This window comes from Rhizomucor pusillus (genome assembly GCF_041956525.1).
Source record: "Rhizomucor pusillus strain CBS 183.67 unplaced genomic scaffold VTP01scaffold_21, whole genome shotgun sequence".
NCBI classification, from domain to species: domain Eukaryota; kingdom Fungi; phylum Mucoromycota; class Mucoromycetes; order Mucorales; family Lichtheimiaceae; genus Rhizomucor; species Rhizomucor pusillus.
The window spans coordinates 322,040-344,620 of NW_027192163.1; the positions used below are offsets into that span (position 1 = coordinate 322,040).

A 22,581-nucleotide genomic window follows, 5' to 3' on the forward strand; every position below is an offset into this window, starting at 1 on the left:
AATAATAATAAAATCAAAGGAGCAAGAAATAATTCAGTATTGTACATTCAGTTTTTTCGGCAAATTTTATCTCTAGGCAGGTTGCCAATTCAATGTAGAATAGCTCACGGCCATATAAAATTTGGGTGTATGCATGTTAGTTCCAAGTGGCTGATTTTGCTCTCGACTACAAAGGACTACTACATCATTTTCCTTTGTGAATCGGAAATATTGGTAGGAGAAAATTCGAGAAGTTGAAATAACGTCACTTGAAGCTCGTCACTTTGTCCGCATCGATTTTCGATCGCCTTCCTAAAGAGATCTGGTTGTTTCTGGTGGATGTAGCTACAGATATTCCATAGCTAGATCCTTTCACGAACTGCAGCTAATCTTGCGCCGAATCTCGGATTGGTCGATGATAATATGTGCGCTTTTTGTCGCGTTTGCCACTACAAGGGCACACAACGCGCGCCCTGAAGTTATTGAAACCCAGAAATCTTGTCAACTTTTTTGTTTCGCAAACTTTTCAACCGTCTGTTTGGTTGCTGAACTTTGTTCCGTTACTGCCATGGCATTCCCGTTCGATCTGGTTCAGCAAACCATTCCATCAGCATCGTCTTCTACTTCATTAATGTTCCCTGAAGTACAGAAAACGACGTTGTGGTAGTGTAACACTTTTACGGTCCTTTACGGTATTTAGTCAGCTCAACAGGTCCATGCGTTGTTAGGATGGGTGAACTGGAGCCATGGATGGATGAGCACTACCTTCGACAGCTTTGGTTCAATTTGAACGAGAAAGTCATGGTCAAAGTCATTCGAGACAAAGTCACTGGGTAAAAACACTCTAATATTGCATGTAAATAAGGTTTTTGGTTCCTGACAAAAATTTATTTCCTTGTAGCGCGAGCGCAGGCTATGCGTTTGTTGACTTTGGCTCGGCCGCTAATGCTCAGAGGGCTTTAACGACTTTTAATGGTACGCTCATACCAAACACACACAAACTCTTCAAGCTCAACTGGGCTTCTGGTGGAGGTCTTATCGACAGACGGTATGTGCCCATTTATCAACTGATTGCCGTTGCGTGAATTCCCCTCTCACTAACACATTTAACTACAGGGAAGATAGGCAACCAGAGTACTCGATATTTGTTGGGGATCTTGGTCCTGATATTACAGAGCTCAGCCTTCTGGTATTATAATCGATTTAACGTTCACAGATATTGCGTAAGATTACTAATATCTCGAATCACCTGTAAAGACTGTATTCCAGACACGCTATCGCTCCTGTAAATCAGCAAAAATCATGACCGATCCTCGCACCGGACTTACTCGCGGCTACGGCTTTGTCCGTTTCACGGACATCAATGACCAGCAGCGAGCACTTGTAGAAATGCAAGGATTCTGCTTCGGTTCGCGCCCTATCCGTGTATCAGTTGCGACTCCCAAGAGCCGCATGCATTCCAGCGTAGCATCTCCACCTACAAAGTCGCCGCTGCAATCGCCTATCAACTTTGTCGACCCTACGAATACGACGGTGTTTGTCGGTGGATTATCCTCGCCTATCCGTGAAGACGAGCTGCGGCATTACTTCAGTCCATTCGGCGAAGTTACCCAAGTAAAAATACCTCCCGGAAAGGGCTGTGGATTTGTTCAATTCGCTACACGGCAATCAGCAGAGATGGCTATTCAACAAATGAATGGCTTTCAGATTGGAAGTTCTCGTGTACGACTATCTTGGGGACGCTCGCAAAATGACCGTCTGCTTCAGCAACAACAACAGCAACAACAGCAGGCATTGTTGTCAGCTGTCCATCAGCTGCCTCCACCTGCGTTGCCTGCGCTTAGCAACTTGCCCAGGTACATCACACTTGGTATACTATGTTAGAAATTATTTGGCGTGCTAATCGTCCATATAGATCACCGATGTATCAAACACCATCGCTCGCTAACCAACATGCCATGTCGTACAGTATGCTCCCTCCAGCAATCGCCCTACAACAACCAGCAGCACGTGAGAGCAGTATCGGATACACTCTTTCGCCTCATGCAAAGCTTGCCAGCGTTTCGTCTCCTCACGTACCGCTGTCCCAGCTCGAGTCTGTCGTGGGCAACCCGCTGAACGGCGCCATACCTAGCGAAGAGTCGCTTCTTGCAGCGCGCTCTTTGCTGGACAAGAAGGCAACCAGCACCGCTGCTTGGCATTTGAACCAGGTGTACGCTCAGTAACGGCTCCCCTTACCCTTTTCTCGTTTACGATCGACGAACTCTACTACATTGTCTCCTTTTATTGCAGTCTATGTCTTTATTGTTTGTATCGCTTTAGTATCTTTTCCTTTCTTTTCTTTTTACCTCTGATTTGTCCCATTGTTATCAAAGTGTCTTCCTTGTTCCCCACCCTCTTCCCTCATATCTGTATCATTTTTGTTCCATCAGTATCTATCTATCCATGTCTTTTAGCTTTCCCTCTACCTCTCTTCGTTGCGAATGCTCCCCCTCCCCAATCTATTGATGTTCCTCACTTTTTGTCCTATCAGTTCGAATTTTTGCCCCTAACAAACGTTGATTTGCATATCGTTTAGCCTTGAAAAAATTCGAGAGCAGTTTCTATATTGCGATGTTTATTTTCAAAAGACTTTAATCATAGAGTCCAGGAATCTTTTTCCATGGGTAAATCAGACGTTCAGGGTTCGATTTGAGAGTATCCAAAGTCTTCTTATCCTCATCTTCAAGGATGAAATCCTGAAAGTTTTCAATGATGCGAGATTCTGTAACCGACTTCGGGATGACCGACGTTCCTCTTTGGATACCCCAGGAAAGTAGGACCTGAGCAGGAGTCTTGTTGTACTTGTTTGCGATCTCGACCTGCAAGAGCAATCAACTTTAAATACAAAGCTAAAATCCATGCTTTTTGCAGTTACTTACCACTTTGTCGTCTTTTACCAAGGGAGCACCAGCCAGTCCGAGAGGACCCCACGCAGTTACTATACCAATAATGCTTGAGAATCTGGCTACAAGACAGTAACAATACGGTGTAGTTACTTACGGTGAATATTATGCTTGTTGCAATAGTTCAACAACTCATATTGAGGAAAATGTGGATGTGCCTCAACCTTTTAGGGAGAAAAGAGTTCAGTCCAATTCTCGAAAGAGACAGAGATGATAACAGTTTGCATACATTACCTGATTCACAGCCGGGACAATCTTTGCGGTTTTGAGCAATTTGTCAAGATTCTTGAGACCAAAGTTGCTGACACCGATAGCACGGACTTTATCACCAACGAGCTTTTCCATGGCCTGATGTTCGATGCGGGAGACCATCAGCATAAACTAGATTGGAGCTTTCTAGTATAGTGGCAGCTGCTTACCGCGTACGTTTCGGTGAAATCAACAGAAGTATCAACTACCGGCTCGCCATCATCGCCTTTAGGAATAATATCCGATGATGGTTGGAAAGCGACCGACCAGTGCATGAGAAGAAGGTCGATGTATCCAATGTTGAGATTGTCTAGAGACTCTTGCACTCCTTTGGCAACCAGTTCTGGTCGATGGAATGTGTTCCAAAGCTTGGTGGTGACAAAGATTTCTTCCCGAGGCACGCCGCTGTCTCGAATAGCCTGACCAACCTCCTTTTCATTCTGGTCTGTGAGGATAAATGGTGTGAGTTAGACTGATTCTCTACGCAGACAATTGTGCTTACAGGCATACGCGGTGTCAATGTGTCGATATCTGCAAGGGCTCGATTAAACAACTGTGCAGGTGGATATTGTCAGTATATACCACTTGCCCCGCCTTGAGAGCTGCCAAGACTGCTTTGTAGGCATCGTTTTCTTTGCTTAGATATGTGCCAATGCCAAGGAGCGGGATTTCAGCGCCAGTGTTGCTTAAAAGAATAATTTGATCAGCAGGGTTTGGGACACATTATCGTCCGATGTCCCAGCTTACAGCTTTGCAGTTCTACCAAGAGCCATTTTCTGTCAAGCCAAATATCTGAGTAATTACTATTCAAGTCCATGGATTTTAAGCTTTTATAACTCGCGTCAAACATCCAAACTGTAAAAAGCTGACGTTGACAAAGTTGCTATATTTGATGGTTGCTGACGCGTCAGGTTTCTAAACTTGACATTTAGCAATGCATAGTCCGATAATAAGCTCTTCCCGTCATTTATGCAATCACCGCCCTGTTGATTATTAATATAGTCCATATCCTCATTTCAAATCAGCGATTCCAACTACTTTTCCATGCTATCGCTTCAGGCTCATGTACACTAGCGCGTCTTATAGTATTTATATCTAACTATGCATACGGTCACGCTTCTCTAAATGTGAATAGAGAACACTTATTATTTGGGTCTCGTTAATTTGGTCTGTCCGTCCCTCTTGTCAGATACACTACATGAAGAAAGATTGGAAAACATATCCTGCGTCGATAATAGCAATTGACAACACTTTTTCATGGCGAAAAGGATGCGCTTAATTGTTGATACAAAGAATATTATTATAATTTTTTGAAAACAATGAGAAAAGAACAGGTTACAGGTTCTCTTCCATCATTTTGAGGAACACAGGTTCCTCTTGTTGCAGCCCTGTTGTTGCGCTGATGGGTCGTCTATGATATGCAACGTGGGCGCGTTGCCAATGCGAGCAGGCGATTCTTTTCTCGCAGGAATTGCTCTTCATGGTAGCTAGTTCCTGTTTTGTGCTCCAGCCTTGCTTCTTCCATACCAGTTTCTCTTCGTGCTGGATGAAGGCTTTGCCCCGGGACACGCGATATTTTTTGTCTAGTCCCGCCAGCAAGGATGTCAATAGGGGTGAAAGCTTCGTGATAATTGCCAGGACTGAAGGTCAAAGGCTTATCCAAAAGGTCGCGTAGGATCGGCCAGCGATGTTCCAGAAACAGATTCCCAAACTGGATGAGTTTTCATAAGCTCTTCCTGCTCGTTCATTCGACATCTGTCTTTGATGTTGACTTACGTAGCTGTCTGTTCCTCTTCAGCCTCTTCACGCAATCCTCGAGGCATCAAATCCTCATTATCGATGTCTCCGGGTGGTCTCAGGGAGGCAGTAGGGTCGACTACCCAAAATCGAGAACTCGAGCCGAGCACGCACAGAGATTTCATCAAACGCTGCCCACGGCAGTAAGGATTCGATAACTTTGGCGGGAGAAACCTGGTGACATATGCGGATCAAAGGAATTGCAATGCAAAACCAGAACTCCTCGTGGCAGGCGCTGTTTTCGAATATTTTGAGATATCGAGATTCAATAAGGCTCCATCTCCACCAAAGCATTTTTCGAGGTATCATACCAGTAGTTCGGGAGCGAGCAAAAAGAGATGACGATACAGGCCGTTATTTATCTCAGCCTTTCAACAGTGAATTTGTCATTAGCATCTTAAGGAGGATTTAAAAGACAAGTCGATTCCCAAAAATATGAATTGATAGTATTTAAAATACTACAGGTCTACAAGATCAAACAGTTCAAAACGTCCTTAGATATATGCTCTAAGCAACGCTAAAAGGAAAAAGCTTTGCGAATGCCCTTTGATACTCGGATGGATTAACCATCAGTCCTCCAACGTGCTTTCTGATTGGTTGTTTCAACATTGTATCTCCGGGTCCATTTGACGGATATCTTTCCATCATCTCTTTTCATTTCTTGTGCACACAGAGCTTTTATCTGTCATGGCGCTTTTGAATGCAAACCCCATTATTTACGAACCTACTCACACCACTCTCCGTGTGGAAACGGATTCTGATTTTGACGATGATGTTCTTGATCCCATCGATGCAGAAGAAGTGTACGAATTGCTTCGCTCCATTTCCGATCCAGAGCATCCATTGACGTTGGAACAGCTTAATGTCACCCAGTTGGAACACATTACTGTCGATAACGACAACAACCACATCCTGGTAGAATTCACACCGACCATTCCTCACTGCTCCATGGCGACATTGATTGGATTGTGTATTCGGGTACGACTCTTGCGCAGCTTGCCGGAGCGTTTCAAGGTTGATATCAGAGTACGCAAGGGTACACACCAATCAGAAAATGCTGTCAATAAGCAGCTCAACGATAAGGAACGTGTTGCAGCTGCCTTGGAGAACAAGCATCTACTTGAAGTGGTTAACCAATGCCTGGCAACGGCAGGCCTCCGTGGCCGCGATGCTGGATCGCACTAGTTCCGGAACCAGCAGCAGTTAATTAATAATCATGTACATTATCTTCCTACATTCCCAGTCAATTCCCCGTATCCCCTCTGCATCGTTGTATCCAAAACACATGTGCTACTGCAACATCGCAGCGCTCTAAAGAACGAAAATTTTTGCAGTAAAATTATCAACATTTGATAACAAAGTATACATAATTATATTTGCAAAAGGCAGTGATCTTTTTACTTTTAGTACAAGAAGGAAATGAATGTATACATACGAACAGAATGAACAATAACAGAGAATACTTTGTCTAGTAACCAAGACCCAGGTTTTCCGGCTTATTAATATTCTCCATGCGGCACAACTCGCGTACAATGTAGTGCCATGCATCCTTTTCGAGACCGACCCGTCGACCGTGCTCCCAGAGTTTACGTCTCTTGTATTCATATGTCTTGTCATCGATACCGCGCAAGATTTCATCCAGTCGATGGACTTCATCCCGGCGTACACGCACAATGAATGAATCCCAATCCACATCGAACTCGAATGGCTCAATAATACCATCGGCGACGACTACGGGGACCACACCAAATGCCATAAATTCCCATATTCTCGTCGTATCCAGAGTCCAGCCCATGGGGCTCAGACCGTACTTTGTGCGTGCCAGCTTCGCAGCGTACTCCTCATCGGCGAGACCTTCTCCAATTTCATAGCCTCGATATTTAGCAAAGTGATTGAAAAACAAGGACCGGATACCGTTTGAGTATTCAGCATCTACTTGGACATCGCTGCAACAGCCGTGAAACAGGACGAAAATATCGCGCTTTCCGTTCTTTGGCTGACCATCGGCATTCAAATATTTGAGCGGATCGATACCGAGATGGTGTATGATGCGGGTTGCTGAGGGGATAACGATATCTCGGTGGTACCGATGGCGATGCATCCATTTTCGTCGCTTATCGCCGACTGTTTTCAAGAAGATGGCGGGCTGGAACCGTTCGTTGTGCGCATAGTAGGTAAAAGTCTGATCCATCGGGTGGATCATGATGTGGGTCCTGCCCTCGGTCCTATTCCAGTAGGGGTACTGCTGGATAACCATATCCATCATTGGATCGACGTAGTTAGCATCGACATCGCAGCGCTCGTCCCATCGCCAGTTGTGTTGTGACCAGCAGTAATATAGATAGCAGCTTCCAAAAAAGGGTATAAAGTAGAAATCGGCCTCGTCCGGATTCTTTGTGACATAAAGTTTGTGCACGATGCTGTTTGGATCGGTGAGTTGATTATGAAGAATGATTTCGGAATTGTAGTTTGATTCGTGACATTTGCCGTCCTGTATAGATTTCGATACTTGGAAGGTTTCTGGAGCTTCGTAGACATAAATCTTGGGTCGACAGACTGCATCTTCAACGGGTGGTGGCCAGTAGGAAGGCACATCGCGCACAGGCAGCGGCGGTGCCGGTGCTGCTGGCTGGAACTGGTGGAAAAAGGAGACGAGACCCAGCACAGTGACACCAGCAATGACGAGAATCCATCGCTTGTTGAGTCTCAAGACTGCCGCCATCAACAAGTGTGCAAAGGGGAAGAGCCGTTGCACAGGAGTCCCTCCCGCTGGCCTTTCAAAATGCGTTACTTGAATTTTTGATCGTGCTATTATCTCTAGCGAGTTTCATGTTACCAAAAACGGCTTGGGCGATCAATAGAAATCAGTGTCACCATCGGCTTCCTTTGCAGATCATCATTCTGTAGTGCTAACTCTTGTCCAAAACTGCTTTTACAGCGAGTATCCTGGTCTTTGTTTTTGAAATGCCCGTTAAAACCTCCGGACCACACTTCTTTACTAGTGGGAGGAGAGCGCAGTCAACTGCAGATTGGCCTATCGCAGACTGATGATTACTTGTATGGTACAATTACAATCTTTTTGTTCTCTCTTTTTCCCTCACTCATGCTTTTCTATTTGCACGAATGAGAAGGATATCATAGATTACATGGTTTAAGGATAAAAGGGTAAGCGAGAAGAAAAAAGGCAAAAGTCTAGAGAAGATGTTGACCCACAGGTGCAGATGCAAAGTGGCCAGCGATGTCTCGATCAAAGACGACTTTGCCACGGACTAGAGTGCGATCAACTGCGCCGTACAATGTGTGTCCGACATAAGGTGATACCTTGTTTTTGAATTGAATATCCTCGACCTTGATCTCAAAGGGAGCCTCCGGTCGCCAGATACACAGATCGGCATCGAAGCCTTGCGCAATTCTACCCTTCTTGCCAAAGATACCTGTGCGCTGTGCTGGTACTTGACACAACCATCTAACTAGTTTTTGAAGACTAATAAAAAGGCATCTAATGTAAGCATGGAGTCTAGGAACTATGTATGTACAGGTTGGGAACATGTACCTGATACCACGGCTGCGTCCCTCGGACCAGAGGACGGGCAAACCAAACTGAACGCTGGCAATACCGCCCCAGGCAAGTCCAAAGTCTCCAGACTCGAGCTTCTTGAGCTGGGCTGTGCAAGGCGAGTGATCGCTGACGACAAAGTCAATGGTGCCATCCAACAAGGCTTCCCAGAGCAATTCACGGTTAGCTGCCTCGCGGATTGGAGGGCAGCACTTGTATTGAGTTGCACCATCCTCGATGGCCTCGGCTGAAAAATTGAGATAGTGAAAGCATGTCTCCACGGTCAAGGGCAATCCCTCGGCCTTTGCAGCGCGTATGGCCGGAATCGCAGATGCTGCTGAAAGATGGACAATGTGTGTATTAACTGGCTTGCCCTTTTGATAGTACTCGCGTGTCAATCGGATGATCATGTCAATAGCATTAGTTTCCAGGCGCTGAGGGCGCGAGTTCAAAAAGCTAGCGTAGGTGCGAGGATCCAAGTGAGATTGGTCCTTTCCATCATCGTGGTGATGATCGTCCTCCATTTCTGCATGAAACAGTAATACTTTGTCGGAGTTGACCATCTTGTCCATCGCAAGTCGAACTTGCTCTTCGTTGACGCAAGGGAACTCATCCACACCGCTCTCGATTAAAAAGCACTTAAAGCCACGGACGCCTCGCTGCATCAATCCCGGCAAATGCTCTGCATTGTCGGGGATCACGCCACCCCAAAATCCAACATCGACATGGCACTGCTTTTCGGCTGCAGCTAGCTTGATCTCCAGGTTCTCAACAGTTGTCGTAGGAGGAATGGCGTTAAGCGGCATGTCAATAACGGTCGAGATACCTCCTGCTGCAGCCGCACGTGTGCCTGTCTCGAAACCTTCCCAATCCGTGCGGCCGGGCTCGTTAAGGTGGACTATCAATCAACCGAGGTTAGTTCCAAGTATCTAAAAAAACGACAATACATTGATAGCTCACCGTGAGCATCAACTAATCCAGGAAATAGCACTTGATCGTTGTTAAGCTGCATCTCCTCTACATCTTGGCGGATATCCGAGACCGTGTCGGTTCCTGTGGCAACCTTGACGATCTTGCCTGTCTCGCGATCAACAAGGACAGAGGCAGCGCATACTTGGGAGTCGTCAGCGGAAAGCACTGCACGAGGGGCTTTGACAAGAAGGTAGCGTGGAGAGGAGGTCATGACGCGAGTTGTTGTGAAAAGGTAAGCAAAAAGGGCATTTGCATGTGCCAATGGAGAGATATCGAAACATTTTCGGCGTGCGAATTCCTCGAAACAATTATACCGTCTTGAAACAGGTATCTTGACAGCCTGAGGCTATATCCCGACCTCAACTTTTCCCCGCAACCATCACGCTGTCTTGTGTGGGCAGTTTCTCCTTGGAGAGGTGAAATCATTCTGTTACGAGGAGATGAGAGATATATTTCTTTGCTCTACAATATTGTCCCTTTTTCTTTTGTCACATTTATACGTCCAGTGTGTATGAGCTATGCTTAACATCGGCGCTGTATATACTTCAGTAAGTCTACGAGGTACAGAGGTTTGCCATAACAAGTTTTGCGTGACATTTTTGCATGAGGTATGCAAGTTTCCAGGGAACCAGATAATAATCCAAGGCCTGGATCAGATTAAAAAGAGCTGTTTGCTTCTTCTACTAAAAGCTAACCGGTAAGAAATGTTGTAGTATTGTCAACAAGTTTTCGTTGGTCTACGCAACAAAAGCTTTGGTCCAGTTCTCCCGACGACGGCCGACTACTATAATTCTCAACAATTCTCAATGACCATAATATATCGCCTAGAAGAAACACGGACAACACTTTCCTTGTTCGATCATCGAAGCAAAACTTTGCCAAAGGAAGCCTATAGTGACATCAACTTTGCATTCATTCATCGTTGAGCGACGTTGAGATATTTTAATAATAATAAACGATGAACAGATCATCGAAGTTGCGCGGAAACTCTCTGTATTAATTTATCTTCGTCTTTTGTCAACTTTCGTCGAAATGGCCTGCCTGGCGCGCGTACTTGAGGTTCAGCTACGCTTCTCGTCAATGTTTTTGCACGCTCCAGAACCTCTATACGGCGGAAAACTTTTTCCTCCCGCATAAACTCGTTCCATTGCTTACGCAGAAACTCCAAGAACCCGCTTTTTATAAGATACTCTGATACCCAGTCTGTTTGACAGACCTGTGCAGTCGACAATCGTTCGTACGGATTCTTTTGCAGCAGACCCTGCACTACGTGTTTTGCTTTCACATATCACGAATTTCCAAAATCAATACTCGTGTTTCTTCTTCCCTTGTGTACAGGATACTCTACCTTTTTCGCTCACGTGCTGCCACGTGGGCTCTTCATATGTCGGCTCTTCATTTTTGATGGCTTCTTTTACATTGAGCTCATCAAATGGGTACTTGCCACATAGTAACTGGTATAGAATAACACCCAGGGCCCAGCAATCAGCTTTGGCATACTGCGTTTCATCGAACTCTTCTTTCATGATTTCGGGAGCTTTATATCTGCAGTGATTTAAAATTCAACGTCAAAGGCTTCGTTGACAGTGTGCCTCATTTACTTACGCATCCGTGCCGACAACCAGTAGATCTTTGATTTGATCTGTAAATACGGAAACACCGAAATCGCTTATCATAACTCTTGGGTATACATTCCGTTCGCACAGGAGAATGTTTTCTGGCTGCGCCAACGTCAATTTTAAATGAACCAATCCATTGATAAATGGGTCGACTTGCCTTTAAGTCTATATTTAAAAGTGAGTTTTTATGGTATGTAATCAAAGGCTTCCTGGTCATACCTCCATGTATGATTATTGGTTTTTTAACGCTGTAATCTTGCTTTACTTGCTGCCCACCGTCGACAGTAATCGTTTTCCGTTGCCTTCTGGGAAATAACCTGTCTGAATGCAGATACTAGGATTCTATCAGTAAGTTGACTCTTTAGATGCGCATTACAAAGTCCGCAAAGCGTACCTGTAAGCCAAGGACAAGCTGCATAAAAATATGTAGAACTAAATCTTCGTTCAACCCGTTCTCGTGATCATCCAGTAGATCTTGCAAACTGCCACCCGTGGCTCTACAAGCGCTGTTAGCTTTCGTCTATACGCTTCTGCTATATCGACCATACAGGCGTGTGATTATATAGAGATCAGTATCTACAATATCGGATGCGACCAGCGGAATGATATTGGGCTATCCATGGAGATAGAAAGCAAGATAAGCAGCTGTTATCACCATTAACACCAAATCGATCTTACATGTCTGCATATCCGTAATATTTCGACTTCGCGGATCTTTCGCATACTTTTTGGTATTGATTTGAGCGCAAAGAATCTGGTGTATATTTTGCAAGCAAGTTGCCGCGAGGGAGCGTGCTGAAAGTATGCAAGTTCCACGATGCTCTGTTTCCCGCTTCCAAGGCTTTGATTGCATAGGATGATCTGTCTGCCGTTTTTAACGTTCTAGGAGATCCAGGTCAGTAGATTAAAAGTGTATACGTCCCAGTGCAAAATATACTTGCCATTGGTTGCGTCTTGACTATTCTTTCAGTTACTTCGTCAACCGAAAGATTTGATTTCCAACAATTTGTTGGTGACATCAAACAGGGTGATGTTGGTATAAATTCGAAATCTACATTTGCCAATAAGCTCTTTTTGTTTCCTAGCCGAGAGGATGATACGGTGGCAAAGTACCATACGGGTGAGCAACGATTGTGATTTTGCATCTCTCATATAGAGCGACGGAGCGCCCTGTTCCAATAAGATATCCGCCGACTAGTTGGTGATGATCGGTGAGATTTAATGCTATCTGTAATCTTCCCGCAGAGGTATCAACTTACGGAACGTTCCGTTTCGACTGTGATCCTTGAGACGACTTTTAGCCACCATTGCTCAATTCTTTCAGGAACATGCAAAACGGGGGATACATGCCTTTAAATATATCACATTGTACTTTCCAAGTTTGTTGCTATCCTATTATATCATCCATTCATGTTAGCATTTGATTAGAGAGGACATCCTTTGATTTTCTTACTGAAAACACCGTGCAATGCAGCCCTTGTACATGCGGATCGTCGATAATCACATCACTGATACCTGATGAATACAAATTATGTCCCTATTGGATCTATTTGAGAACTCACCAAAATACGCTGCTACCAATTTGAATACGCTCTCCAGAGACAATCGGGACAACTAGATCTACGGTCAAGATCCAGAATTTTTGACAAGGATCGATAAAAATGTCGCTTTACCAGAGGTTTTTGCTTCAGAGCGATAGCGTAAGAAGCCAAGCAGGCCTTGCTCCTCTACCCTTGTCATTGGAGTTTGCATAGAAAACTGCATTGGTGCAGGTCTGGAATTTAAAGTGGTTGGCTGAAAGGGGATCACCGAAAAGAGGTGTGCAAATAAGTCTCTCGCGTTATGCCGCGCGCCCGTGGCGGCAGTAATAACACAGCTCTTCTGGAAATTGACTCGGAGGGACAAAAGAGGGCCGCTTTTCTTTCTTTGCTTGCTTGATTGAGAAATGTCACAGCAGCAGCAACAGCAAGTGGAAACAAAAAATACATGGCTCGATAGACAGGCCAACACACCATACCCTATCTGGGCAATGTCTGCGTTGTGTACGTATCTAGGCAACGTCCACGGTGCTTGTTTGCTGACAGCTGTTGGCCTCTAGCTTTCGCAGCAGTACCATTCGCCGTCAAGAAGGTTCCAGGAGTGCCGTCGATGGTAAGCAATATGATCTTTGGCGCTATCTTTGCCGGGGCTGGGTAAGTATGCTGCTTGCCAGTATGTTGCAAGTCTGTGCTCAACTATGATGTCAACATTAGCTATGTAACTCACGTTGGCGATGCTGAAAACGGTGCTGGCATTTCGACAGGTGGGGTTGCTCCGCCATTGTAAGGTATCGTTTGACTGACATTTGTTTGCAGCATGGTGCATGTCCTGGTCATTCCTCTTTGGACGACGTGCCCTGACATCAATGAAGCCAATGCCCTTGTTGTTGGTGGCAACTGCTGCAACTGACATTGCGATTTACGGCAAAAAGACATTTAATCTATAGAAACACACATTGGATGCATAGATATACTCTCACTCGCATACCACAGATCATGCAACCATGTTTTTATAATCTAATCCTTGCTGAGAGAAAAAAAGCATCGCATTAATGTAGATCCATTTGTCGACTCGGACCGATTCTCGATGCTTGGATACACATTGTCACCAAATTTTTCTATTTCACAGCCGTCGTTGACATGTTAATGGTTCCTGATGGTTCCGCGCTGCAGTACATTGTCGCATTTTGCGGCTCATTCTGCTTAACTTGATATCGCTTCATTTGCAAATGATTCAAAATTGACTGACATGCATTTTTATATATACGCTACTGATACAAGACGACTGCTAATTTATATTACAAGAAGCATTCTGGGTATTTTCGTGTAAGTTTTTTCCTCGCTTTAATCGGTAACATCTTCGGTGTAGTTTGCCGGGAAAGTACCGCGCCTGTTTCCAATCTCGCCTTCCCACCAAGCGTTCCGATCGCCCATACGCTTGGTAACGACAATGTGGTCTCCTGCATTGAACGTCAAGTCGCCAGGCTCTTGACTTTTGTAATCGTATTTTGCGACCACCAACAAAGGCTCTTCTGATTGCTGCTGCTGCTGCTCCAGATCCTGCGGACGTTTCTCGTTTACTCTGATGCCGTATCCATTGGCGTCGCCGGCGGTGTTTGCAAACTGCGCTGGGTTCTTTGTATCGGCAGCAGCGAATGGCTCAGCAGGAGGAGTGTATGGTGGTGGTGGCTCGTCAAATACATTTTCACTGTTCATGTTTGCATAGTTGTTGGGATTTGTTGCAAAGGCCTGTGCTCGGCCGCTGGATGATGAAGGCTCTGCGGCGGGATACTGATGCTTGGACATGCCAGGAGCGGCGATGCTACTGTGTCTGGCCAGGCTGTTGCTAGTAGATGAAGGCGCCGCCTGGTTGGGCGGTGGTCTGTGGTAGGATATCGAGGCCGCCTTTCTGGAAGCGAACGGTAATCCTGGGCGGGGTCCCGCGCCAATCCTTGCGAGAATGTCATACAAAGGTTGCGCAACTGCAGGTGGCGGTATAGTCCCGGTCAAAATTTCTTGCGCGCTAATGGTTCTGCCATAAAACTTTGCATTGGTAGTGCGTCTTTCTGATATCTTTGTTCCTTCCATCGCGTAGCCTTTATAGTATAATCTATCAGTTCCATGTCCATCCGCTTAAGCGTTTTATTGTTGCTCATTTTAAAAGCGTGCTCTCACCAGCATATAGGCCTTTGGAAACACTTTGTAACCGTCAGTATTTATATTATTCTGGTTTTGACTAGGCCGACTTACCTGTACACATATGTAGCAGAATAGTGGTTATTGCTTGATGCGGATGCAGCCACGCCCGCTGATCGACCAAGCGGACCGGCACTCGCGGAAACAGTGGCGCCTAGCTGGATCTGGCCACCTCCATCCATGAAAGCCTTGATAGCTGAGCGGTAATTCATAACAATGATCGCGTCCGTCACATCTGCACCGAGTTGATGGCCGTATCCAACAGCGTTCATTGCTATTCCCGACGGCGCCGACCAACCTTCAAAATTGCGCAGTGTTGTCAGTTATCACAATTGCCGATGATGTTACATTTGCAGTTATCAACATACTTCCGTCGGGCAATCTAGATCACAAAAGTAGAGACATGAGATGCCTGTGTAGCGACTCTGGAGTGGATACCCTATCTTACCTTCCTATGACGATACCGTTGCCACCTTTCCAAGATAACCCCACACCTACACGTTGGAGTCGTATGATCAAAAGGCCGTGTGCATTAGCCAGGATATTGTAGGGTATTATTCGTCGAACGTCGCTGCTGTGCTCAGGATCTGTATCGACAAGGTTAAGTTCTGGTTATGGATACGGAAGCGTCGAGAACGCTTACCAGTAAAGTTATTCAAGATCTTTACAGCACGCTTGATATCCTCTGGGAGTGGGAAGCAAGGTCAGCAATGCAAGTTGAGCAATATATGCAGACAGAAAGTAAACATACCGTTGAGATTTTGCGATGAGCTTCCGGAAGGCATTTGAGTGAAAGAGTTGTGTCAAACGGTTGAATGTCTCTCCTTCCATTGTTTATGCATGCTGCGCTTCCCCGTCCGCGGACTTAAAAGGTCAGATGTCCTTGAAGATTGGTTGTCGCAGCGCCAAGAAATACAAATCTTTCTCTTGGCTTCGCATTCAATGTCTGGTTTACTGTAGCATTGACTCGAGTTGCAGCTCTTTTAAAATTGCGTGCATCTGCAGAAGCATAATTGGAATAAATGCATGCAATAAACATGCAGATAATACGAGTGAATAAACTGGGTAAAGGCAGATGTAGGTGCTGAGCGAGTTGGTGCAATTCATTTTGTACGTTCTGCGAAGTATCTGCGTAGTAGATCATTTATTGATTGGCCTGGGATGCTATTCTCAAAACATAGAACCAAGGTCGTAAATGTATCAAAAGAAAGGAATATGATGCGCTCTCGGTGATGTGCGCCGTGATCCCGCAAGTGAGGAATGATATGGTAGCACAATTCTTAGTTTGATGCATATATCTCTATATCTCTGATTGTTCAGCAATAAATATACAGACAAATCGTAATTATCTCTCTTCGCTCACTATACTTTGATAACGAGCTCCTGATTATCACTGATTTCTTAGATTTCTATCACTATGCAGCCTTCTGCTCTGCCTCCGTTGAATGCAGTGCTCTCCATAGACAACGATGGTAATCCATATCCATCTGCTGCTAACTGCTCAGTCTAGATGCGATCGATTCTGAAGGATGGCCTGATTTCAATTTTTGGCTAATGTTTATTGTTCAAATAACATGGGCTGCAAATGAATTTGCATACAAGCTAAGTTTATTTACCATTCCCAGAAATGATTGACAGCGACAGATGTGTTCCAAACATGAAAAAAGAAATGACAGCTACGATTTTGGTGTTCAACATTCATTCCGATCTGGCAAGCAGTAACAATGATTACTATGCTTTATTTTTGAACTTGATTATTTATCAAAGGGATTATGACAGATGCTGCCGCCTCCCTTGTCCCCGCAGCTGTTGATAAAGTTCTTGGTATCGTTTACAATGCATCGGTTTCCGGCAAATTGATTGGTAGTACAGGAAGCTCTTGTTTTTGAATCGTCAATCATGCCACCTTGAGCCAGATTGGTGCAGGCGCAGTAGCTTGCTTGGACAGAACCGACCATCATGAGCAGAGCGAGTGCAAGTGCATAGACAACCAATTGCGAGCGCATGAGGAGATAGAAACAGGTATATGACCGACTAGTCTTGATGTGATGATCAACGTCTGAAGACTTCTTGTCAATTTATAGCTTTCAGGCCTGTCGCTCACCAATTCGACCCCAACCTCCTGCATCGAATACGTCTTCAAGGGGAGAAATTCTTACATCTCAAAGGAAAGAGTGGACAATGTCACGTTTCGTAACTGGCATCAACTGTATGTTCTCTATCCTTCATATGTCAAGATCTGCAGAACAAGAAGAACACCTGCTTACCAAAAGTAAGCTTAAAATAAAAATAGAACTCTCGTGGCTATCATCTTTATTCCAAATGAAGATCAGCTAGTAGCTCTTGCTCCTCCTCCTCTCGAGGCTCCTTTTCCTCCCTGGCGCCAATATCTTGCCGTTGTTGTTGTTGCCGTGCCAAACCCTCTCTGCGCTTTCTTTCTCGACGTTCTTCCTTGGTTTCTACCGCGGGACGGTTTTGACTTGCTATTACTTGTTGCTCCATGATCTGCTCGAAAGCCTTCATGCGCTCCGAGTTCTGAGCAAACTTGTCATTGGACATTCTTAAAAGTAGCAAGAGATATGTTGCGTCTACAAGCGGTACAATTTTATCCGTGGCGTGATCGACGTAGGCAATTGGCGTATCAAGTTTGTGTGTGCTTCGGATAGCTAGCATATGCCGTGTCCGCGAAGGTGTGATGCCACTATTTTGATATCCGGCTTGGAACGCCAGACCGTTGAGATGCATGCACGCTTCCAAGGATGATGCCTCTACGTGCAGAATCTAAAAAAATCCGAGCGAAACGAAAAATATTGTCAAGAAGCCTGTCTCTTGTTGTATTGTTCACGGGGCTTACAAGAGGCTCAAACTTGAAGAAAACTAGCTGTTGCTTCCTGATATCTTTAGCATCACTTGGAACAGGTTCGCCTAGGCGATGATACTCTGATCCGAAAAGCAGTCTCTTTATCCAGTCGTCGCCTGCATCTGATGGTATATCGACAGGATCGTGTGACACATACAGCCACTTTCCACCCTTTGTCGTCTTTTCTAGATTCTCTTGTTCTTCCAAGCCTTCACAATAGATTGCGATCCGCCCCGAGCAACTGCTGGTTGTGTAATAATCGCGGTGGCGGTTAATGATATGAATGAGGTTGAGTATAGGTGCGTCTATGAAGCCTTTTGGCGATTTGTCTCGACGCTCGGCATCGAGAGTTTCGACTAGTGAGGAGACGACTTGATGCTTTCGCGATTCAAAACTAGAGGAGGAGGACATTTGGCAGTTGCCTTGTGAAAAGAAAAAATCAAGCCACACCTTTATCAAGATTCATTGCTTGTTGCAGCACCAGCAGCGGTAGTAGCACCAGCAGTGCTGGCATTATTTAGCTGAGATGTACTTCCATAGCGAATAACTATGCCTTTTGTGTTTTTGTATAACTTGGATGCTAGCTGCGCGGCTTGGCGCTCGTCTGCCGCCAGCGGCAGGAACCACTGATCCAGCCAGGCCGTTGCTTCATGCAGAGCGTCTCTAGTGTAATTGGAAAACAAGTAGCGGAGACGCAAGAAATGTGCAAAAATGATTAGAGCCAGGACGGATGTCTGGAAACTAGCAGCAAGGTTCAGTATAGACTGCCACAGACAGCATGCAGCGAGATGCTTACCTAAGGACGCCAACGATTAATCGGCCCATGACGCCTACTACTTCAACGTATGCAGCAAGCTGCATAGCCAGTTCATGGTGTGTATCAGTGTATTGTTTCATGGATTGGCACACTCTATAGATCGCCGAGTTCTCGCTGTCACGGATTAATGCGGGTATAAGTGTACTAGGAATATAGGCGACAGCGTGGAAGAAGGAAAAGATGAAGAATGGTAGCAAGGTAACTGTTGCGCAACGTCCAAATCCGAGTTAGTATCGATTTGATTCAATCGATGTGCCCTTGGTCTGTACCTGTGATCGGACAATAAGAATACCAGTAGAATGCCAATGCAAAATATTGAACATTTTCATCGTTTACGAAGTCGAGGTTGACAGTTTTTGGTACCTGAATTCGCGTTTAGCAACGTTATATTTTTCCTCGTTCACGCTCTCTACACATACCCCCAGCGATCTCCAGATGACAATGCCATATGATACCAGGGCTCCAGCGTATGCACGTCTGTAGAATCCAGGAAACGAATGGAGTGACAGGACAGATGTAAAATAAAGAATGGCGTTGAGTACAAAGCAGACATGACCGCACCACCAATAAAACTGTGGATTCTAAGGCAAATCTCGTAAGTCCAACGCTAGCAGTATCCCAGAGATCTGTGCTTACCTTGACAAGTTCAAGAAATCTGTCTTGCAAAGGCAGATCTCGTTTGTCAGTCATGACAAGGAGTGTGCTAGGGGAGTAGAAACGTGATGAAATGCAAAATCGCCAAAAGCGGAAACCTCGTTGCACCATTTAATGCAAATCTCCCAATAGAGCTGGCAGAAATAATAGCATTCAATTGTATCAGAAAAGAAGAAAGAAAAGGACTATATTATATATAGATAAATGAATGTCTCGTGGATATATGGGGATCTTTGGATTTTTCTGCTTTTAACAATCCTTGTCTTGCGACCAAACTTTGACCCAATCAATAGCCATTGCATTCTCGTTTCCTTTTCCCCATGTAGGCAGCCATTTTTCCTTGTTGTCCCAGAAATCGTTCATTGCATGTTGCCCATCGTTTCGCCAAGGTTTCTCTGGTCCATCCGGCCAGTAACCGTTGGTGCCACCCACAGCAACGTTCAGAATCTACGAAACTATTGCAGCCTCGGCGTTGTTAACACGACAAGATCAAAAGCTTCAAGGTTAGGAAAATGATTACCAGATAGAATTCCTGGTCAAAGGGAGCGCCGATGTCACCTGAACTCCATGGATTTGCTGTACCCTTTGCGAACTGCCCGCGCTCGTAGAATGGCTCGTTGAATTCGACAAGCAGAACTGTTGAATCGTCAACGTAGGTGCGGATACCTTCCTCGGTCCATTCGAGACCTAAAAAAGTTCGAGTTTGAGTATCATGGATGAATGATAGGGATGAGAATGCTTTTTACCAAAAATGTGAAAGTCGTCTGCAAAGCTCTGGCCGTTGTCCAGCATTGCCTCGGCCATGGTGAGGTTGTACTTGTCCATCAAGTAATGGGTGCCCCAATGCAGGGTAGAAGCCATTGTACTGACGTTACCGTATCTGTATTTTTCATTACCGCGAGATTCCATCTAGCATGCATATCAGTAAGCTGCGAACGATTCGGTTGATTTTTCTTTTTTACTTGCAATATCAATTTCACCTTGTGTAAGTCTCGCTTTTTTAGCTTGCTGCCTTCTGCATACATTTATATGTATTGACTTACCACTTGCAGGCCATACGCCATAGGCAGAGTATTTTGGCATCATCCAGATGGCAGGCCAGATCCAATCACCTTTTGGTAGCCGAGCTCTCACCTCAACCCTTCCGTATCTAAACGAGACGGAATTGATTGTGCGAAGCTTGGCCGACTGGACCGGATTGATGTAATTTCCTCCTGCAGCAGCGCCTGCAGAGCGCTCACATCCTTTCAAACGGTATCGTATTCACAATGCATATTTACACATGTCACTTGCAGCAAGGTTGCTTACCGTAGAAAGAATTGTCTGCATTTTTCCTGGTTTGTGAGTATGAAAGGTAATAGTTCCTGGACTTTAAATCCATTTACCTGTACAGCTCACGGATGGTTCGCCGGCCCTGTGGCAAGTATAGCGTTGATGCAAACTCGGTTTCAACTGCCAAGTGGATGTCGTTTTGCTTACCAAAGACTAAGTTGACCACCATCCTTCATCAACTCTTCGCCCATATAGTCCGCTGTCAGTGTAGGCTTTATGTACAAAATGCCATCTTCGACGTAGCTGTTGGATCGATTGTTCGTGTACCTTTACGCTCCGTTAGTCGACTGCGATGCATAACAGTTTAGCCTACACAGGCATACCATTGGAACTCCCAGTTTCCACCTTGTCGCGAGCAAGAACAAGCCAAAAACGAGAGCCAGTATTGATTTAGCACCGAGCAGCCATTTGACACGGACGAAACACAATACCTCCACTCATGGTAATGTCATGCTTTTTTATTTGTGTGAGAAACAGTGCTCCTGCTTATCAAGCTATTATGTGTGCAAACAGTACCTGCCACTTTGAAAAGTCGAATCTGTTAAAATGGTCTTCAAACAAGAGACAATGCTTCTTGTCTTGTTCTTGTGCTTGCTGCTTGCGTAGGAATCGAAGAAAATCCGGGCTTGGCTCAAATCCAAATACACGCGCCCACTGCAGCGAGAAGGCCGAAGCGCACAGTAATGACACGTACAAACGCAACATGAATGCAGTGCTGTTGATAGAATGTAGAATAAGAGAAGAAGATGTAAAAGAAGAGTAAAAAAGAAACTATATAGTTTGAATAGATTTGAGGAGATGTGGCGGGAATGCGATTTAGTATCTTATGAGTCGGAAGTTTTTAACATACTTTTAGTAGATCAAGTTCACGGAGCAAAGGACCAAGAAACGGGAGAGCAGAATCATTAGCAGAAAAACGTACGCTAACAATGCTGCAATCGTGCTTAAATTCATTCAAGGTACATGATATTTCGATATCCTGCTTTAAAGGAGTATTAAAATGACCAAATTACTGCGGCGGTAAGTTTCAATTTTTACCATTTTCGCGTGAATAGGAGATAGGATGATTTTCATCCCAGGTTCCATGCCTTGCATTGGATGTAGATCCAAGATATTCCTCAGGAATGTAGCTGGGTATTCGCGGTCTTGGTGCTTATATTCTGTCGCTGCTGGCGATGCATCCTTGACGACTTTCTTGGTAAGCTACACGGATTGATTAGTTCCTTGTTCCTGAGCAATATGACCAACTATTTACAAACCTGATCAATCAAATAGACACCAAATCGATGTTGTAGGCGGACAGTTTCGGCTTTTATAGGCGGTGGAAATTCCAGCTCTAGCGTGCCGTTACATTGCAACAGCTCATTTGTCTTGATATGCACAATTTGCGTATACTGCGAGTGACCCATTAAAGTTATCACTTTATCGTTGTCCAGCGTGACCGATGCAGGCTGACGTTCTGGTTGCTCTGTCGTGATGGTCGCAGAGCATGCTTGCCATGTAACACTGTTCCTTCTATCCTCGGGTAATCCAAAAGACAAGTTGGTTGACGCGTTTACTATCGGTATCGACGAAATGTTGGAAACTGTTGCAGAAAGTTCGATACCTCCTTGAACTGGGCTTAGTACGCTTGCTACACAAAGAGGCACAGTGATTTAGGACGATGGGCTCCATTTAATGCGCGTTTCTGTGCAACGTACTGATTTTAACATTCGACTTGATTGTGTCGATAAACATTTTGTTGATTTCTTGTGTCATCGTTTTAGTATTCTCAAGCTGCTGGTTCAAGATCTTTAAAGTTTATAGTTGAGCAACGCAGGTAATAAAGTGTTGGAGCTTTGCCCTACACTCTGAAAGTTGGACATTGCTGAGGACACGACGTCCACGGTATTTTTCACCAGCTTCGTCGTTTGCACGGTGTTGTCGTTTGCTGATCTTTACATGTTTCTAGTTTTGCTACATTTGATTTGCAAGGCACCAAGCCTACCTTGAATGCTCCGGTTGTTCATTGCTCTGACTTTTAGCCTCTTGAGATTGATCTTGGTCCATCTTGGCGGGCTGTCAAAA

The 22,581-nt window shown here is 44.9% G+C and overlaps 12 protein-coding genes across 12 annotated transcripts; 3 read left to right on the plus strand and 9 right to left on the minus strand.

The window, feature by feature from the left end:
• Nucleotides 1-547: 547 nt before the first annotated feature.
• Nucleotides 548-2,204, plus strand: VTP01DRAFT_5343 (uncharacterized protein; the record flags this gene model as incomplete). Its single annotated transcript, XM_069384125.1, has 6 exons — nucleotides 548-642; nucleotides 708-812; nucleotides 881-1,027; nucleotides 1,096-1,168; nucleotides 1,237-1,835; nucleotides 1,895-2,204. The coding sequence occupies 6 exons, from the start codon at nucleotides 548-550 to the stop codon at nucleotides 2,202-2,204; spliced, it is 1,329 nt and encodes a 442-aa protein (XP_069235576.1).
• Nucleotides 2,205-2,612: 408 nt separating this feature from the next.
• On the minus strand, nucleotides 2,613-3,946 carry VTP01DRAFT_5344 (uncharacterized protein; the record flags this gene model as incomplete). Its single annotated transcript, XM_069384126.1, has 8 exons — nucleotides 2,613-2,840; nucleotides 2,901-2,959; nucleotides 3,022-3,088; nucleotides 3,159-3,272; nucleotides 3,344-3,618; nucleotides 3,676-3,704; nucleotides 3,763-3,858; nucleotides 3,921-3,946. 8 exons carry the CDS (start codon nucleotides 3,944-3,946, stop codon nucleotides 2,613-2,615), a joined length of 894 nt encoding a protein of 297 aa, XP_069235577.1.
• A 562-nt stretch (nucleotides 3,947-4,508) lies between these two features.
• VTP01DRAFT_5345 (uncharacterized protein) lies at nucleotides 4,509-5,264 on the minus strand (the record flags this gene model as incomplete). The annotated part of the gene is made up of 2 exons (XM_069384127.1): nucleotides 4,509-4,813; nucleotides 5,051-5,264. The coding sequence occupies 2 exons, from the start codon at nucleotides 5,262-5,264 to the stop codon at nucleotides 4,509-4,511; spliced, it is 519 nt and encodes a 172-aa protein (XP_069235578.1).
• Nucleotides 5,265-5,657: 393 nt separating this feature from the next.
• Nucleotides 5,658-6,155, plus strand: VTP01DRAFT_5346 (uncharacterized protein; the record flags this gene model as incomplete). Its single annotated transcript, XM_069384128.1, has 1 exon — nucleotides 5,658-6,155. The coding sequence occupies one exon, from the start codon at nucleotides 5,658-5,660 to the stop codon at nucleotides 6,153-6,155; it is 498 nt and encodes a 165-aa protein (XP_069235579.1).
• Nucleotides 6,156-6,438: 283 nt separating this feature from the next.
• On the minus strand, nucleotides 6,439-7,692 carry VTP01DRAFT_5347 (uncharacterized protein; the record flags this gene model as incomplete). The annotated part of the gene is made up of 1 exon (XM_069384129.1): nucleotides 6,439-7,692. The coding sequence occupies one exon, from the start codon at nucleotides 7,690-7,692 to the stop codon at nucleotides 6,439-6,441; it is 1,254 nt and encodes a 417-aa protein (XP_069235580.1).
• A 470-nt stretch (nucleotides 7,693-8,162) lies between these two features.
• VTP01DRAFT_5348 (uncharacterized protein) lies at nucleotides 8,163-9,709 on the minus strand (the record flags this gene model as incomplete). The annotated part of the gene is made up of 3 exons (XM_069384130.1): nucleotides 8,163-8,454; nucleotides 8,524-9,424; nucleotides 9,487-9,709. The coding sequence occupies 3 exons, from the start codon at nucleotides 9,707-9,709 to the stop codon at nucleotides 8,163-8,165; spliced, it is 1,416 nt and encodes a 471-aa protein (XP_069235581.1).
• A 756-nt stretch (nucleotides 9,710-10,465) lies between these two features.
• VTP01DRAFT_5349 (uncharacterized protein) lies at nucleotides 10,466-11,840 on the minus strand (the record flags this gene model as incomplete). Its single annotated transcript, XM_069384131.1, has 7 exons — nucleotides 10,466-10,776; nucleotides 10,847-11,043; nucleotides 11,104-11,274; nucleotides 11,383-11,438; nucleotides 11,512-11,614; nucleotides 11,666-11,730; nucleotides 11,796-11,840. 7 exons carry the CDS (start codon nucleotides 11,838-11,840, stop codon nucleotides 10,466-10,468), a joined length of 948 nt encoding a protein of 315 aa, XP_069235582.1.
• A 1,222-nt stretch (nucleotides 11,841-13,062) lies between these two features.
• VTP01DRAFT_5350 (uncharacterized protein) lies at nucleotides 13,063-13,602 on the plus strand (the record flags this gene model as incomplete). Its single annotated transcript, XM_069384133.1, has 4 exons — nucleotides 13,063-13,159; nucleotides 13,216-13,309; nucleotides 13,370-13,419; nucleotides 13,472-13,602. 4 exons carry the CDS (start codon nucleotides 13,063-13,065, stop codon nucleotides 13,600-13,602), a joined length of 372 nt encoding a protein of 123 aa, XP_069235583.1.
• Nucleotides 13,603-13,999: 397 nt separating this feature from the next.
• Nucleotides 14,000-15,636, minus strand: VTP01DRAFT_5351 (uncharacterized protein; the record flags this gene model as incomplete). The annotated part of the gene is made up of 7 exons (XM_069384134.1): nucleotides 14,000-14,751; nucleotides 14,831-14,853; nucleotides 14,906-15,149; nucleotides 15,220-15,233; nucleotides 15,300-15,438; nucleotides 15,495-15,536; nucleotides 15,603-15,636. The coding sequence occupies 7 exons, from the start codon at nucleotides 15,634-15,636 to the stop codon at nucleotides 14,000-14,002; spliced, it is 1,248 nt and encodes a 415-aa protein (XP_069235584.1).
• A 1,528-nt stretch (nucleotides 15,637-17,164) lies between these two features.
• Nucleotides 17,165-18,122, minus strand: VTP01DRAFT_5352 (uncharacterized protein; the record flags this gene model as incomplete). The annotated part of the gene is made up of 2 exons (XM_069384135.1): nucleotides 17,165-17,632; nucleotides 17,706-18,122. The coding sequence occupies 2 exons, from the start codon at nucleotides 18,120-18,122 to the stop codon at nucleotides 17,165-17,167; spliced, it is 885 nt and encodes a 294-aa protein (XP_069235585.1).
• Nucleotides 18,123-18,166: 44 nt separating this feature from the next.
• VTP01DRAFT_5353 (uncharacterized protein) lies at nucleotides 18,167-19,218 on the minus strand (the record flags this gene model as incomplete). The annotated part of the gene is made up of 5 exons (XM_069384136.1): nucleotides 18,167-18,452; nucleotides 18,508-18,730; nucleotides 18,798-18,891; nucleotides 18,948-19,109; nucleotides 19,165-19,218. The coding sequence occupies 5 exons, from the start codon at nucleotides 19,216-19,218 to the stop codon at nucleotides 18,167-18,169; spliced, it is 819 nt and encodes a 272-aa protein (XP_069235586.1).
• A 213-nt stretch (nucleotides 19,219-19,431) lies between these two features.
• Nucleotides 19,432-22,563, minus strand: VTP01DRAFT_5354 (uncharacterized protein; the record flags this gene model as incomplete). The annotated part of the gene is made up of 17 exons (XM_069384137.1): nucleotides 19,432-19,629; nucleotides 19,703-19,869; nucleotides 19,929-20,091; nucleotides 20,149-20,162; nucleotides 20,226-20,408; nucleotides 20,491-20,505; nucleotides 20,568-20,596; nucleotides 20,662-20,781; nucleotides 20,838-20,859; nucleotides 20,946-20,967; nucleotides 21,031-21,285; nucleotides 21,365-21,496; nucleotides 21,553-21,717; nucleotides 21,774-22,147; nucleotides 22,215-22,305; nucleotides 22,362-22,449; nucleotides 22,502-22,563. The coding sequence occupies 17 exons, from the start codon at nucleotides 22,561-22,563 to the stop codon at nucleotides 19,432-19,434; spliced, it is 2,100 nt and encodes a 699-aa protein (XP_069235587.1).
• Nucleotides 22,564-22,581: the final 18 nt, after the last annotated feature.